Source organism: Pavona decussata, unplaced genomic scaffold, assembly GCF_977016875.1.
Source record: "Pavona decussata unplaced genomic scaffold, jaPavDecu1.1 SCAFFOLD_207, whole genome shotgun sequence".
In the NCBI taxonomy this organism is placed as follows: domain Eukaryota; kingdom Metazoa; phylum Cnidaria; class Anthozoa; order Scleractinia; family Agariciidae; genus Pavona; species Pavona decussata.
The window spans coordinates 1,717,501-1,733,741 of record NW_028145612.1 but is presented as its reverse complement, the minus strand read 5'-3'; the positions used below and the strand labels follow the sequence as shown (position 1 = coordinate 1,733,741).

The 16,241-nt window shown below is 36.6% G+C and overlaps 2 protein-coding genes across 3 annotated transcripts in view; both read right to left on the bottom strand.

Moving 5' to 3' along the window:
• LOC146460849 (uncharacterized) overlaps window positions 1-9,520 on the bottom strand; it is a 93,802-nt gene extending 84,282 nt beyond the window's left edge. For both annotated transcript variants that reach the window (XR_014857522.1, XM_085087530.1), the window contains exon 1: window positions 9,415-9,520. Coding sequence is in view for 1 of the 2 variants with exons in the window: in XM_085087530.1 (XP_084943656.1) it covers window positions 9,415-9,505 (91 nt within the window). In the remaining variant the exon portion in view is untranslated. The remainder of the gene's footprint in view (window positions 1-9,414) is intronic.
• A 1,163-nt stretch (window positions 9,521-10,683) lies between these two features.
• LOC146460848 (uncharacterized) overlaps window positions 10,684-16,241 on the bottom strand; it is a 30,128-nt gene continuing 24,570 nt past the window's right edge. The window contains exon 14 of the mRNA XM_085087637.1: window positions 10,684-10,715. Within this exon, the coding sequence (XP_084943763.1) occupies window positions 10,684-10,715 (32 nt within the window). The remainder of the gene's footprint in view (window positions 10,716-16,241) is intronic.

Below are 16,241 nucleotides of genomic sequence, written 5' to 3'. Positions count from 1 at the left end.
CCCTTGCAAGTAGCCTTGGTTAAAAAAAAAAGACCAATTTTACGCAGGACGAAAAACTTACAAGAACACTGAATCTAACGCTACAAAAAGCAAAGTGACACCTGTTACCTCCGCGACTACACCTTACAGATCGTCCTCCAACAACCAACATTAAATTAAACCAGCCATTAAACTTTGCCTTGATCTATCTTGGCAAAACGTAGATAAACTGAATTGTTTTTATGTTGTTAAAGCTTTTTATGTACATGAAATGTAATTTTTGTGGATAGCATCTTACAATTTTGCCCCTCATGAAAGATGACTCAAAATAACGCATTGTTGTTACCTTTGCCTATTTCGAGCAAACCGTTCTCTCTTGAGTTTGAAATGGTGGATAAATTAATACAACAAATTAATGTGTTCACCGTGTGCTTCAAGATAACGTAAAGATAGCCTGACTCATAGCTTAAAAAATGTTAAGGACATGATCACCTGTTAAAAGATGATCGAAAAGATTGAGAGAAAGAGAAATACTACTTACTCATTTCATCTAGATCTGTTAAAGAAAGAAAGTCAGAAAAAATCAAAATAAGTGAAATATGGGCAGAAATCAGCAGCGTTACTGAGTTGCTTTTACAATACAATACACAATTAATCAAAAGGGCTTATGTTAATAAAATAAATAATAATAATAATAATAATAATAATAATAATTAGGGGAAAAGGGGACCACTGACGCAAACTTTAAAGTTTGTAATCTAGTGATGCTGCGTCTGATTCAGAGTGGTTCACTTCTGACCTCTCTTTCTCTTTTACACTGAGCTCCCCAGCACAGTCAAACCTCTCTAAGGTCTCTAAACTCCTAACAAAAGATTGTTGCGGCATAGCAAAAACAATCAAAGGCTCCTGCGAGCCAACTCGTGAATGCAGATGACACATCAGTAATTGAAATTAAAATGGTGACGGACACTTCCTTGAAAGCTAAAAGAAATTATATCTTTGCCCGATTATGTAACGAGAAATAACCATTCTTATACTATAAAAATGATTGTAAACTTATTCCCTACTCATTGGATAAGGTTATTCTGATGCGCCGATTAACAAATACTCACTTTTTTTAATCAAAGTTCATGCTGACACTTCACTAATTGAATTTAAGACACCGTACTTCGTGGAAAAACGAAAAAAACTTATATTAAACTTTGCTCAAGCTGATCTCACAGAGGAAATCTGTTGAACAAAGTGTCACATTACATTTCATGCCCGACATAAATGCGTGAAATTTTTCCTTTAGAGTTCAGTCCACGCAATCTTTAAGTAAAAATAATTTCACCACCAAAGGGTAGCTTTGGCAACTTTGGCGACTTTGTTTTTTCAGACTAGTGGAAAATAATTCCGGCAAATCCTTTCACAGTTAGTTAATGTTATTTTCTTACCTCAATTACAGCGCCATTCCGCTGAAATCGCATCTAGTGTATACGTGCGATTTCAAGTGTAGAGTTTACAGGAAAGAAATTCATAAACAAGATTCATGAAACCGAGCATAAGAATAACTGATGAACATCTAATACTGATATTACTTACATAGATACCCTGCATCAGTTGAACATGAAAAGAAAGTAAGAAGTAAATGTTAGAAAAGTAATTTTATTTGGAATGCATTGAATATAAAAAGAACAACTAAAATCGTTTATTCAAGTAATAATCAAAGATTAAGGAGTGCGTTCGATAATCTCGAACCCAGGCTTTTTCTCCTTTGCAAAGTTGGTAATAAGATTTTATCCGCCCCTGCAAAATCTGTAGGGGATGCCAGAAACGAGTCCCAAGATCCATTCATTCATTTTTTGAGTGTCCTATACAATCTTGACTCCAAACGCAATTAGGAGTGCGTCCTCTCTTCGTCGATCGCAATAAGTCATTTCTGAAAAGAGGTTTTCTCGTGCGTTAAAACTAACTAAAACAATAGCGAAATATAAGAAAAGATTACGAGAAAAACACGTAAACAACTTAAAATGACATCTCTTGAGATAATTAGTATGCAGCAAACTGAATGAACTGGCCCCATGTGTTGGGAATTGATAAAGAGTGACAAAAACAATCAGTTCGTTTTCAGACTCCCACTCGCTTTGTACTCAGCTGTACCAGAGTGGCAATACAAGAGCGTGAAGCGTGAGATTCATCACACTGCACGCTCACTCGCACCTCCCTTCTCCCTGCCTCTCCAAGCCTTTCAAGAGGGATACTCTCTACAGATCGCTGAATATTACTTTTTACTTTGATGGCCTATCGTTGTAGTTTACTAGCAGAGATAAACTTGAATTAAGCTATAATACTCAGATCATTTACGTGGTGCAGCAACAGCGGGAGAAACCAAGCGGCTTCTTTCGAAGACATCAAGAGACCCCTCGGAAAACAGTTTCGAGAAATCCTGTACGGGTAGGTTGGTGTCATTTTTATAACCGACATTACGCTGATATTTCATCTGTTTTATATGTGCGATTTGAAGTTGCAAAGCTTTTGCAAGAAAAAGTGTAGATTTAAGACACAAAACAAGGTTCCAGCCCTTGCAAGTAGCTTTCAATTTCAATTTCAAACAGGACGAAACATTTACAAAAACACTGAATCAAAAGTCAAAAACATCAAAGCGACACCTGCTACTACTGTGAAAACACCTTACAGATCGTTTTCCACCGACTAACATTAAATTAAACCAGCGACTAAATTTTGGTTTGATCCGTCTAACAAACACGTAGTCAAACTGAATTCTTTTTAAAATTTGTTGAAACCTTTTATGTAATGAGGTGTAATTTTCGTGCATAACGTGTTAGAATTTCCTCCCTTTCACTAGAGATGTCTCCAAGTTAGAAATTGCTTTTAACGTTTACCTATTTGGAGTAAACCTTTCTCTCTTCAGTCTAAAATAGTGAAAAAAACTAATACAACAAATTAATGTGTTCACCGTGTGCTCCAAGATAACGTAAAGATGGCCTCATTTATAGCTTATAAAATGTTAAGGACATGACCACGTATTAAGAGATGATCGAAAAGTTTGGAAAAAGGGAAATATTTCTTACTTTCTTCTGGATCTGGATCTGTAAAAGAGACAAAGTGAGAAAAATCAAAATTACTAAAATATGTTTTGTTTGCATAACAGTAAAGGAAAAAGGGAAGGGGACAAAAATCAACAGCGTTAGTTGCTTTAATTCTTTATTACAGAGAAAACAGATTTTTCTGCAAAAATGTGGATGAAAAATGAGTAACGAACTTTCAGGGTGTTTTACATAGGGTTAACTTCGTAACTTCCTTTTCAAGATGCCTTCTTCCCATTGGTATTCACAATTTCTCAACGATGGCAGTCTCTAACAATTGGTTACACTACATATTTCAAATTATTCTGGCTCAGATACTGCTACCATTACTACCAGCATCAGGCCGATCAGCTCTGTAGGGTTACGACTTGGATGGGTGACCTTCCAGGAACCATAAAGACTTCTTTTAATGAGCTAAAGATTGTTGAATGACTGATTCTTTGTCTTTCAATGTTGTTTGTAAAATGTGAAAAATAAAAAACTTGCATAACTTTGGCTTTTCAAATTCCTTGCATAGCGGTCATACGTCTGAACAGTGAAGTCGCAGTTCCGCCTGTCGAAGTCGAAGTGTTAGAAAAGGAAAGCTGTGGCCCAGTTCGGAGAATGGAAGGATGTAGCTAAACTATGATGTGCGAAAGGTTGGTAAGTTATATAAACAAAGTAGGTATAAAAAAGTGAACACCAGTCTGGTTACAGTTTGGTGAGAGAACGCTCATCCTAAGGTCAATAAATCACACATCCATGAAGCGATTTTCAAAAACAGGTTAAAACAACAATATTCTGTAAGATTCGCAAATGATCTGATCAGGAACAATATCAACATAACAAAAAATATTTTACTTAGGAAGCCATGAACTTAACGCTGTTCAACGTGCAAAAAAGTAATCAATAAAATATTAATCAATATGATGAAAAAAAAAACCGTTGGTATATGTAATAGTTGTTGCTTGGAAACTGATGAGAAAATTAATTTGATCATATGTTGAAATGATGATGTATGATGAAGGTGATCGAAGTTTATCTTGTTTGCGAGATTGTAATTTCATAACTTCCACCCTAAGTCCTGAAAAACTGTTGCGAGCCTCCCTAAATATTGTAAATATATGAAATATATTCGTGCCTCTCGATTCGAATCACGTGCGATTATAGACCAATTTCGATATATTACTAGAAATAGGTGACCGCAAAACCTCGCGAAGCTAAGGCTAAGTGGACAGTTGATTTGAAGTGATGTTTTTTGTCTTTGATCTGTGGTTTCCTAAAGTCTCCTTCTGCTCGCGCTGAGTTTCGTTGTTTAATCTCCCTCGGCGAGGAATGAATTATTAATTTCTTTTTGTTTTATTCCGCTGAGCCTCGTAGCCAAGCTAGAATTTCAATATAGTGAAATTGGTCTATATGTCGATATTAGTCGTTGCATTTCGTGGATATTCTTTACATAAATGCATACTGAGTGATGAACGTATCCTTTCCCCCACGACCTTAAGCACTCAATTAACGCCATTTCTGTGCGTGCTTCCAGGAATTCAAAAGGGAAAAAATTTCATGACAAAAAGTACTGCTATACCGACGACTTAAAAAGGTGCTTCTTTGGTTTGTTTTGTTATATTAAAATCGGGAAAATTGTAATAAAGAAATGTTCCCACCATCGAGTCCAAAACAACAAACACGGCCTAACTTACAGCTTACCAACTTCCAAGGACACTACTGCCTGTAAAGTGGTGAATGAGACTATCAAGAGCACGCGAAAAAGTACTTACCCGAATTGCCCATTTGTACGACTGCCCCAGTGTACTCTGTTAAGCATAAGAAAAAAGATGGAAATAACAAATTATTATCCAACTTCAAATAAAGTAAAACCAGCCAACACCTATCCAGTAAGGAAAAAACAAATCCTATCGCTTTAATTGTCTTATAATGTTCGCTCGGCTACGTAATAGCTTATGTCTACTTTTCTATTTCACAGCCATTTTTATTACACCGCAATCAATCTGTTTCGAGTCACGTGGTCTGAGCGAATCGCGGAATGTGACACAAGTTTCTCTTTCTTTGAGCAAAGATTTTCCAAAGAATTGCTACATTTCTAGAAGAAGAAAAAAATCGAAGAGCCACTTATTTCAATGAGTAAATAAAGATTGATTGAAAGATTGATTGATTGCGGAATTGATTGTTTGATTGAAGAATGAACTAATCATCTTGACTATGTTAATTAATCAGCGATCGCCATTTTAAAAGCGACTTAACTTTGCCTTGACCTATCCAGGCACAATATAAAAATATTACTTAATTGTTCTCAGGTTATAAAAGCTTTTTATGAATGTGAATTTTTTTTTTGGATAGTATGTTTTGCCCATTTCGAGTAGGCGCTTACTTAATTAACCGTTCTGAAACATTTTGATTACAACAAATTACGAGGTAAACCTGCTCAGTTTGCCTTTCATCACTCCATGGGAGTCACAAAAGGCCAACTGAACAACTCGAAGTCGTTTAAACTCTAGGGAACAAGTTTTGCTACCTGTGTAGATCCCTCTAGATCTTTTAGAAATTAGATATTGTGTCATAGTTTAGAAAAATGAAAATAAGTAAAACATGTTTGGTTTGCATAACAGTAAGGCAGTATGTGCTAGAGGAGGGAGGAGTGGGTATTTGGAGAGCTTGAAGTACAAGATGCATCACACTTCACGCTCGCCCGCACCTCCTCTCTCCCTCCCTTTGGAAGCCTACCAAGCAGGCTACATTCTACAAACCAATGAATATTGAATTTCAGTTTCACGGCCTATTATGCATAGGTGGTCTATCCCCGTTTAAAAAAGAAAAGTAAGAGAAATCATCAATAAAATATTTTTCTTTTGCAAACCACCTGTTAAGAGATGATCGAAACGATTGGAAAAAAAGGAAACAATGCCTACCTCCAGAAGCATTGCCTGTTGAAAAATAAAAGTGAGGCAAATCAAAATAAGTAAAATATTTTTCATTTGAAAACCAGTTAGGAGCAAAGGAATGGGAAGAAATCAGCGACCTAAGCTGTCTTTATCATTATTACAGAGTACATAGATTTTTCCGAAAAAATATGGAAAGAAAACGAGTAATCACCATTAAGAACAGTCCATACGTTCCGTATGTGAATATTCGCCGCCACTTAATTTGTGGCACGGATTCTCACTCAAATCTATGAAATTGTGAAAAACATGTTGTAGCTTTGGTAGTTTCCTTAAATTTTAAGAGAATACCAATATTTGGGTTATCAACAGAGTTAATAACTAGAGGTAAATAGGCCACCGCAAAGAGATTCGAAGGAAGGAATTGATGGTTGTTTTTGTTTAAGGACGATGCCTACTTATAAGGAAGTATTTTTGTGTGGTTTATGACTATGCGGGGCAAGCAGATCTTAGCAAGGATTATTGAAATTCAAAAAGAAAATTGGGGGTAGCCACGCCGTTTTTAGAGATGATGAAGCAACAATGATTCTAAAAAAATGAAAATACAAAGCAGTGTATGGCGTTTTTCCAAATTGGAGCGATATTATCTCTGAGAAATGCATGGTTACCCCTAATTTTTGTTGTGGATACTAAGACCACTTGCTTAGTTCTGCTTTCTTCGCATAATCTTAAACCGTGCAAAAATAACCTTGTATTAGTAGGCACAACTAATAAGAACCCGAGTATCTCGAGATGCGCAGAACGTATGCGCAGTAACAAAAGTAGGCACCGTCGTTAACTATATAGGGAGAAATGGAGTTATGCTATTGGTGGGAGCATGCTATCGTGGAAAAGAGGAATAGATTAATGGATGTGCAAAGCGTTTGTTAATTTCGTGAGGAATAATAGTGTCGATTTGGAAAATGAATTTTAGTTCTAACATTTTTTGCGGGTTTCTCTGTTATTATGACGAAGAAAGGGAAATGCCATAGACAACCAAGTGTTTGTAAGAGTCAGGTAGATTAAATGGTCGAGCGACTGATTTCGATGCATCCCTGTCGTCCTTGAAACTCTTGAAATTCGCCAAATCGGTCCTTCCTGTCTCAAAGTATAAAGATTTGCATAAAGCGCTTTTTGAGCAATGAGCAATACATCAGCAGAGGTAAATGTAAAACGATCAGTCATTTTAATAGATCGCCTGGGTCGCAAAATTTTGTAGACGTTTTGACTGAAAGTGCAAATTTTGCATCGTGCGCACCCACATTTGAAACATTTGGTCGGCCCAAATTGACAATGTAGTCGGGATAGCTACGTGTTTTAAAGAATTTGCGCATTTCGTGTAAGGCAACGCTCTCGCCACCGATGGGTGGCTTTGCCAACTTTGGCGACTTGTAGTGCAAACTAGTGGAAAATTCCGACAAATCCTTTAACAGTTATTTTCTTCCCTCATAAAACTTTAAATTAAAGCGCCATCGTGCTAAAATCGCAGCTGGTGTATACGTGCGATGACAAGTGTGAGTTTACAGGAAAAAAATTCATGAAGAAGAGTCATGAAACCGAGCATAAGAATAAGTCATGAACATATAATACTGATATTACTTAATGAATCTAATGCATCTGTTGAACATGAAAAGAAAGTAAGAAGTAAATGTTAGAAGTTCCGAAAAAATCGTTTACGGGTACTACTGCGACTACACCTTACGGATGGTTCGCCAACAACCAACATTAAATTAGCGATTAAATTTCGTGTAAGGAAACGCTCTCGCTACCGATGTCACACTTCACGCTCCTCCGCACCTCCCCCTCCCTCCCTTTGCAAGAATATAAAGCCTTGTATGTAACGAAATGTAATTTACCTGGAAAGCATGTTAGAATTTTGTCCTTCGTCATGTTCATGAAAGATAAAACAGCGCATTGTTTTTACCTTTTGCCTATTTCTAGTAGAGCGTTTTCTCTCGAATTTGAATTTTGTGGAAAAATTAATACAACAATTTAATGTGTTCACCGTATCGTCCAAGATAAGGTAAAGATGGCCTGAGATGATCGAAACGATTAGAAAAAAGTGAGAAAAATCAAAATAAGTTAAATATTTTTCGCTTAAAAACCGGTTAGGGAACAAAGGAATAGGAAGATTTTAGCGACCTAACTTGTCTTTATCGTTATTAAAGAGTACTTAGATCTTTCTAAAAAAAGAAAATGGAAAGAAAACGAGTAATCACCATGAAGAACTGATACAACTGTATAATTATCGTCACGGGCCTGTTTACATAATGCGACCATATAAGGAAATCCCTGATTATATGAGGCCGAGACTCTCTAAGCCGAAAGTAGGGATAAAATTAGTTTTTTAATCATGAGTTTGCGAATGTATATCAGTAACCTTTTGCAGAGTGGATTTTTATTATTTGTTTTTCGAAAGAAGTGAATTATCGGTCTCGTGCGACCAATTTAAAAAGCAGCTTTCGTCAAACATAAAACAAAAGTAAAAGTAAGCTCAAGTGTAAACAAACTTTAAAATGCATACATACTAAACTAATTATAGCAAATGAAAAGATCTGATTAAATGAGTTTAATAGCGCAACCACGAGCGTGCAGTCCACAGATGCTGCAGATGTATCGTTACTTTGGCTAGATCATTTTATGGCTTGTTAAACTTCAGAAAAGATTGTAAAGCGCTTAAAGTTCCCGCGACATACAAATAAATCGCCAACACTAGTCTATTATTGCCACGGACCCTTTTACGTAATGCGACTATATAAGCAAACCCCTGGATATATGAGGTCGAGAGCTCAACCGAGGGTAGGGATATAATTTATTTCAAATACGGAGTTTGCCAATGTGTATTACTTATAAATTTATTCATAGGTAAGGGTCCTGTGCGACCAGTTCTTTTAAAAGTAGTCAGAACGTCTGTTTATGCAATACCGTAAATTTACGAGAACTATTTTCATTCCCAGAGAATTAAATTACGAGAATTTATTCCCAGTGTGAAATGGAGTGGCCTTTTTCGTGGCGTTTTAAAGTTTCTTTTGTTTCTGACATTACTTTTTCTTTGAACGATTTTATTACATGGTAGCTGAAGGCAGTATGGGCTACAGGGGGCGAGGAGCGGGTCTGATTTAGAGAGCGTGAAGTACAAGATGCATCGCACTTCACGCTCGCCTGCACCTAGATCCTCCCTCCCTCACTTTCAGTTTGATGGCCTATTATCATAGGAACAAGCTCATTCACAAGGCTGGAAAATTTCCGTTTGCTGCCGGACTTCATTTCTACAGTTTGCCTTGAAGAAATATAATTTTTATGCTTCTTTGAGGAGTTTCATTCCATCCTCTGAACACTAAACACGAAAATCATCGAAAAATCATTATGGTCAATGAAATTGTTGTGAAAAACATTTTTAAAGTGACAATATCAACAGATCCGTTACTTACTTTCATCATCAGAAGAACCTGCGTCCGTCAAACATAAAAGAGAAGAAAATATTAAATTAAGTAACAAAAGTCCACAAACTTTGGTAGGCATCCCTTGCAAGTGGCCCGTAGGCTACACTCTACAAACGATGGCTTTAGAGACAAACGCTAGGCATTCTGGAACACCAAATACTCGCACGCACGCAAGTAAAATTTTCGGCGACCTTACCTGGGCCTTCGCTACTCTACACAAAGAGCAGCGCAAACTTAATCCACTTGCGCCACTTTTCTTCCGACTGGAAATGTTGCAGTAATAGGTATTCATCTAATATTTAGAAAGCGCTAGGTCTAATGACTTAGTTCTGAGCTCAGAGCGCGCGCCGAATCGTTGAGCGGTTAAAAGACGTTTGAGAGAGAGTGGGGCTAGGTTAACAAACCAGGGAGGGGGGGGGGGGGGGGGAGAGAGAAATATTTTGATTTTATAAATATTTGCTAATGACCATTGTAATCTATTTACTTACTGATGTGAAATTCAATAGGAAACTCTAAAAAAAAAATCTGGAAATTATTTATGACATTGAGACCGGAAATCCGACCCAAAATCGCACTTCTTGACTAATCGATCACTAGCCTAACAACGCTACAGTTATAAAGGCGAAAAATAATAGAATAGCTTTTCAAACTCACGCTTCTTGAAGAGAAAATCCTTGCCCATTCTTGCTAGTGTTTTCCATATCAGCTTAAGTCCCGGATGTAGAAATCAACATTTGAAAAGGGAAGGGTTAGCGCCCTTTTCCACCACAAAAATATACTAAGTCTTTGGCTGGGTAAACAATTCGCGAAAATTTCACGTTGCCCGAAAAGAACTCATCCCTAAGACCTACTTTTTAAAGCCAAAGACTGTCACCTCCTCAAGCAAAGCCCACAATATACAAGCCTTTAATAGTCCAAGCCCGAGTAACTGAAAATTACCCGTTTAGCTTAAACGAGGACTACTGGTAGCAAGCATATTAGACGAGGCAGGAACTGCACTCGTAAGACTTATCCCTCACTAGACTTAATGATGTCCTCAGGAAAACTTTACTTCAGGAAGCCAAACGAAACGCTAGGTCTAATGACTTAGTTCTGAGCTCAGAGCGCGCGCCGAATTCAAAGCCAAATCGTTGAGCGGTTAAAAGACGTTTGAGAGAGAGTGGCTAGGTTAACAAACCAGGGAGGGGGGGGGGGGGGGGGGGAGAGAGAGAAATATTTTGATTTTATAAATATTTGCTAATGACCATTGTAATCTATTTACTTACTGACGTGAAATCCAATAGGAAACCCTAAAAAAAAAAATAAATAAATAAATATCTTAAGAAAAGTTAACAAAAACGTCAATTTCTGTAGCCACCTTCTGGAAAATCAGCTCAGATAGCACAAGGGTATAGGCTCGAATTTCCCAGAAAGGATTGATATTCTGCTCTGCATCATAAATCACTTCAGAATGATCCGTAGCAATCAAATGAACAAGAAACGGTGCTTTCAAGAGTTGTATTTTTGGGCTAGAAATCGTGTCCTTAATGAGTGACATAATACAAAGGCTAACAGGTTTTCTTAGATACAACATATCCTGAAATGACAGGCTACGTTCAGGCTTCAAGGCCGTCTGTTAACATCAGTTACATTGCTTGACCAAAAAAATGTGATTTAGACAAGCAGGGCTATAACATATGCACCATATTTTCATTTGTTCAAGCTCATTGAAGTCATTTGACTTATACCAAGCTCGAGGTTCTATACGCTGATAGTTGGCGAGGGGCGAAATCCTGAATCAACTACCAAAGGCGATAGATTAATTTCCAAGTCCTTTTATTGGCGTTGTCGTTTACGCCACCTTGCTTTTTTTTGTTTGTTTTGTTTTTTTGCAAATGTCCCCGGAACTCTCTTTGCAGCTCAAAATATCGTCTACCCTGGGGTGTTTGACGAAGGATAAACATCTTGAAGTCAAACCGGGATGGTTTTCTCTTCCCCTCCTCCCGAAATACAGGTATGTGTAAAACAACGATATTTGCTATAATTTTTTAGGATCCTTCGTATCTGCATCTCCCATTTGACCACTTTCAAAAAGGTTTTTGTATTAATATGTTGGCTTGGATTGAGAGCTTTTTTAACAACTGCGCCAACGTTTCCCTCTTTCTTCAGATTTTTCCAGACTGTAATAATTTATTAGCGTATCATTTGTCTTCTTAAATTGATAATCACCGACGATTGCAAAAATTTACCAATGGCCACTCGGATGGCTTTAAGTGCGGAAGAAGCTTTGAAGGGTTCTCCAATTATTTCTCTCACTGACACATAAAACCTCTGCAAACAAGTGTGGAATTTGGGTTTGGTTTGTTGTTCAATGGGTGTAATAATTTCTTTTTGGATTGAAAACCAGTCGAAAACAAACTTTTCTTTGACAACTTTGTTTTGTTTACTTACAAACTTAATAATAATAATGATAATAATAATAATAATAATAATAATAATAATAATAATAACAACAATAATAATAATAATAATAATAATAATAATAATAATAATAAACTTAGGCTTAAGTACGCGTAATTTCTGTTGGTTTTAAATAACGCATTTTATTTTGGATATTTTTCTGCATTCACCTTCTATACTTGGTGGCGTACATGTTTTTTTTTTCTGGAGTGGCATTTTACAAAATGTTCTTCACAAACTCCCCGAAAACGCGAAGTGGAAGCCATTTTCAAAGATTGACCAGCTTCAGGTGCCGTCTATCGTGTGTAGCCAATCAAATTGAGCGTTTCCGTGATAGTCGGTCACTGAGGTATGCTAACAAACGATAGATTTTATCGACAGAAGGCTGTAGCGATTTTGAATAACCGGTGAAAACATTAAGCGCCTTGACTATGTCAACTATTTAAATCGTTTTCCAAGAACCAACATTAAATTAAACCAGCAATTAAATTTTGCCTGGAGCTAATCTTGCCAAAACATAAGCATTAAGAACTGTTTCATGCTTAGCGTGCGTATATCGAGTTATGGGTGCACGCGGGAAGTTTGGAGAGCACGAGAGAAGCGTAAGAGTTGCTCGAGGCGTTGCCGAGAGCAACTCTAGCTTCTTGAGTGCTCTCCAATCTTCGCAAGTACATCTAAAAGTCGATATACGCACAGCTAAAAGCAGTAACCAATTCTTTTATAACATAGTGAAAATAAAGCAAATGATTCCTGGAAAACAGGTTTTGTTCCTGATTAATTACAAAATTCTCTGTACAAAAAAAAAACGTGAAAGTGGTTTCTCATATCGGTTTAATCTTAACATGTTATTAAACTTCGACAAGCTGTTATAAATGTACATTTTTTATGGTGTTGTCTCTGTAAAAAGTTTTTTTATAACATAGCGCGCGCATGCTTCCCTCATCTGACTTGCACACGTCATCGGATGGACGCAAGGCCGTGCGTATGTTGAGAAATGTACCATGATGACGCCAATAGGAATTAGATAAGGATGCACGCGCGCTATGTTATAAATTGTTTTCAAGTTTTTGAAGCTTCTAATGTAATGAAAGTTAATTTTTATTAATGACATGTTACAAATTCGCCCTCCAAGAAAGATGTCTTAAAATAACGCTTGTTTTTTTAACGTTTACCCGAGTAAACCGTTCTATCTTGAGTTTGATATGGCGAAAAAAAAATACAAGCAAGATGAAGAAAAGGTGACCTGATTCATAGCTTACAAAATGTTAATACATGACCACCTCTTAAGAGATGACCGAAAAGATTGGAAAAAAGGAAATAGCACTTACCTCCTACTTGCGCTGTTTAAAAAAAAAAGTCAGAGAAATCAACATAAGTAACATGTTTCATTCGTATAAGGAACAAAGAAATGGACAGAAATCAGCGGCTTTAGTTGCTATTATTGTTATTACAGAGAAAAACAGATTTCTATGCCAAAATTTGGATGAAAAATGGAGTTTTTACGGAGGTTTTGCATAGGGTTAACTTCGTAACTTCCTTTTCAAGATGCCTTCTTCCTCTTCGTATTTACAATTTCTCAACGATGCCAGTCTCTAACAATTGGTTACACTACATATTTCAAATCATTCTGGCTCAGATACTGCTACCATTACTACCAGCATCAGGCCGATCAGCCCTGTAGGGTTGACTTGGATGGGTGACCTTCCAGGAACCATATAGATGAGCTAGAGAGTGGTTATTAACTGATTCTTTGTCTATCAATGTTGTTTGTAAAATGTTTAAAAAAAAGAAACTCGCACAACTTTGGTTCTTAAAATTCCTCGAATAGCGCTCACACGTCTGAACAGTGAAGGCGCAGTTCCGCGTGTCGAGGTCGAACTTTTAGAAAAGGAAAGTTGTGGCTTAGTTCGGAGAATGGAAGGATGTAGGAGACAACACCTAAACTAGCTGTTTTCAGTCTAAAATAATTTATTCGCTGAGTTTTCGTCCTTGCTTTTTTGTCCAGTAATGGTGGCTGATGGTGAATACATAATACGTAGACCAATAGAATCATTTATGAATTTGATTAAATTCCGATTAGATTATAAATATAAATTTTACAGTCCATCGCGCGAACGATGAAACGACCCACATTCTTGATCATCACGATCAATTTCAAGAGTAAAAACATGATGTACGAAAGGTTAGTTAGTTCGGTATATAAACAAAGTAGGTATAAAAAGTGAACAGCAGTTTGGTTACAGTTTGGTGAAAGAAGGCTCATCCTAAGGACAATAAATCAGACATCCATGAGGAGATTTTGAATAACAGGTTAAAAACAACAATATTCTGTAATATTCGCAACTGATCCCATCAGGAACAATATCAAAACAACAAAAAATCTTTTACTTAGAAAACAATGAACTTGACGCCATACAACGTGCAAAAACAGTAAACAATAAAATATTAATCAGAAGCGCTTATATCATGAATAAAACAAATTAATTAGGGGAAATGAGAAGCCACTGACGCAAACATTTAAGTTTGAAATCTGGTGCCGCGGCGTCTTTATCAGAGTGGTTCAGTTCAAAGTACTCGTTCTCTTTTACAGCTCCCCAGTACAGTCTCTCAGCTCTCTAACCCGTTAAGAAAAAATTTCCGGTAAACGAAAAACAAAAATTGCCAAGGACAGGTGAGTGTGTTCAAATCTCTGAATATTCTCTATCCTGAAGGTTAGAAGAATATGTTTAAACCAACTTTCTGGGTTCATTCATATAATGTGCGAGGCTCCTGAAATGTGGAATGGCTTTGGCAGCAAACTTAAATATTAGAAAAAACTCAACTCTTTCAAGTACGCTCTGACTTTGTCTGGAACTGGAGCGGACCGAGGGAGCTGCGTTAGTACTTCTTGAGCTATAGACTAACGTTCATTTTTGTGCAATTAACTGTAGAATTTTTTCTTTTAGTATTTGATATTTCTGTCGTTTTAGCATCATAGTTTTATAATTTGTTATGTAAACGGCTCGCTGAAAGAGCATTTTTAATGAAGTGATACCGTTAATAAAGCTACCACTACGGCTAAATATGTGTATGAGAAACTAGACAAATACGTACGTAATAAGATGAAAATTAAATTTCTTGAGATAAGAAGTACGCAGAAAAATGAATGAAGTGGCCCCATGTGTAGGAAATTGATGAAAAGGCACAAAACAATTGCCTCCTTTCAGACTCCAATTCGCTTTGTACTCAGCTGTACCAGACTGGGATTGCAAGAGCGTAAGGCGTGCCATTCGTGCCTTTTATGTAAAGAAATGTAATTTATGAGGAAAGCATGTTAGAATTTTGTCCTTCATCATGTTTATGAAAGATGTGTTGAAATAACGCATTGTTTTTGCCTTTTGCCTATTCCTAGTAAACCACTAAAGAATGTTAGAATTTTGTCCTTCATCATGATCATGAAAGATGTGTTAAAATAACATATTGTTTTTGCCTTTTGCCTCTTTCTAGTAAACCATTTGTGCTTCAATTTGAATTTGGTGGAAAAATTAATACAACAAATTAATGTATTCACCGTATCGTCCAAGATAGGGTAAAGTGGCCTGGTTTATAGCTTATAAAACGTGATAGGATATGACCGCCTGTTAAGAGATTATCGAAACGATTGGGAAAAAGGAAAACAATACCTACCAATAGGGTAATTCCCTGTTGAAAAAAATTGTGAGGAAAATCAAAATAAGTAAAATATTTTTCATTTGCAAACCAGATAGAAGCAAAGGAATGGGTAGAAGTCAGTGACCTAACTTGTCTTTATCGTTATTACAGACTACGTAGATTTAAAAAAAAAAAAAAGGAAAGAAAACGAGTAATCACTATTAAGAACAGTCCATACGTTCCGTGTGCGAATATTTGTCGCCACTTAATTTGTGGCAGGGTTTCTCAGAAAAATGTATGAAATTGTAAAACATGTTGTAGCATTGGTACTTTCCTTAAATTTTAAGAGAATACCAATATTTGGCTTATCAACAGAATTGATAACTAAAGGTAAAATAGGCCACCGCAAAGAGATTTGAATCAAGGAGTTGATGGTTGTTTTTGTTTAATTATTTAGTGAGCATTGGTGCTATGCTATTGGTAGGAGCATGGTAACGTGGAAAATAAGAATAAATTAGTCGAATAAAAAACGTTTGTTAATTCCGTGGGGAATAAGAGCGCCGATTTGGAAAATGAATTTTTGTTCTAAAATTTTTACGGGTTTCTGTGTTATTATGATGAAGAAAGAGAAATGCCATAGACTATCAAGTGTTGGTAAGAGTGGTTAGGCAGATTAAGGTGGCCGAACACAGTTTTCTAGTATACAGGTTTTAGTGAACGTTATTTACAGACTACGTACCTCTGGG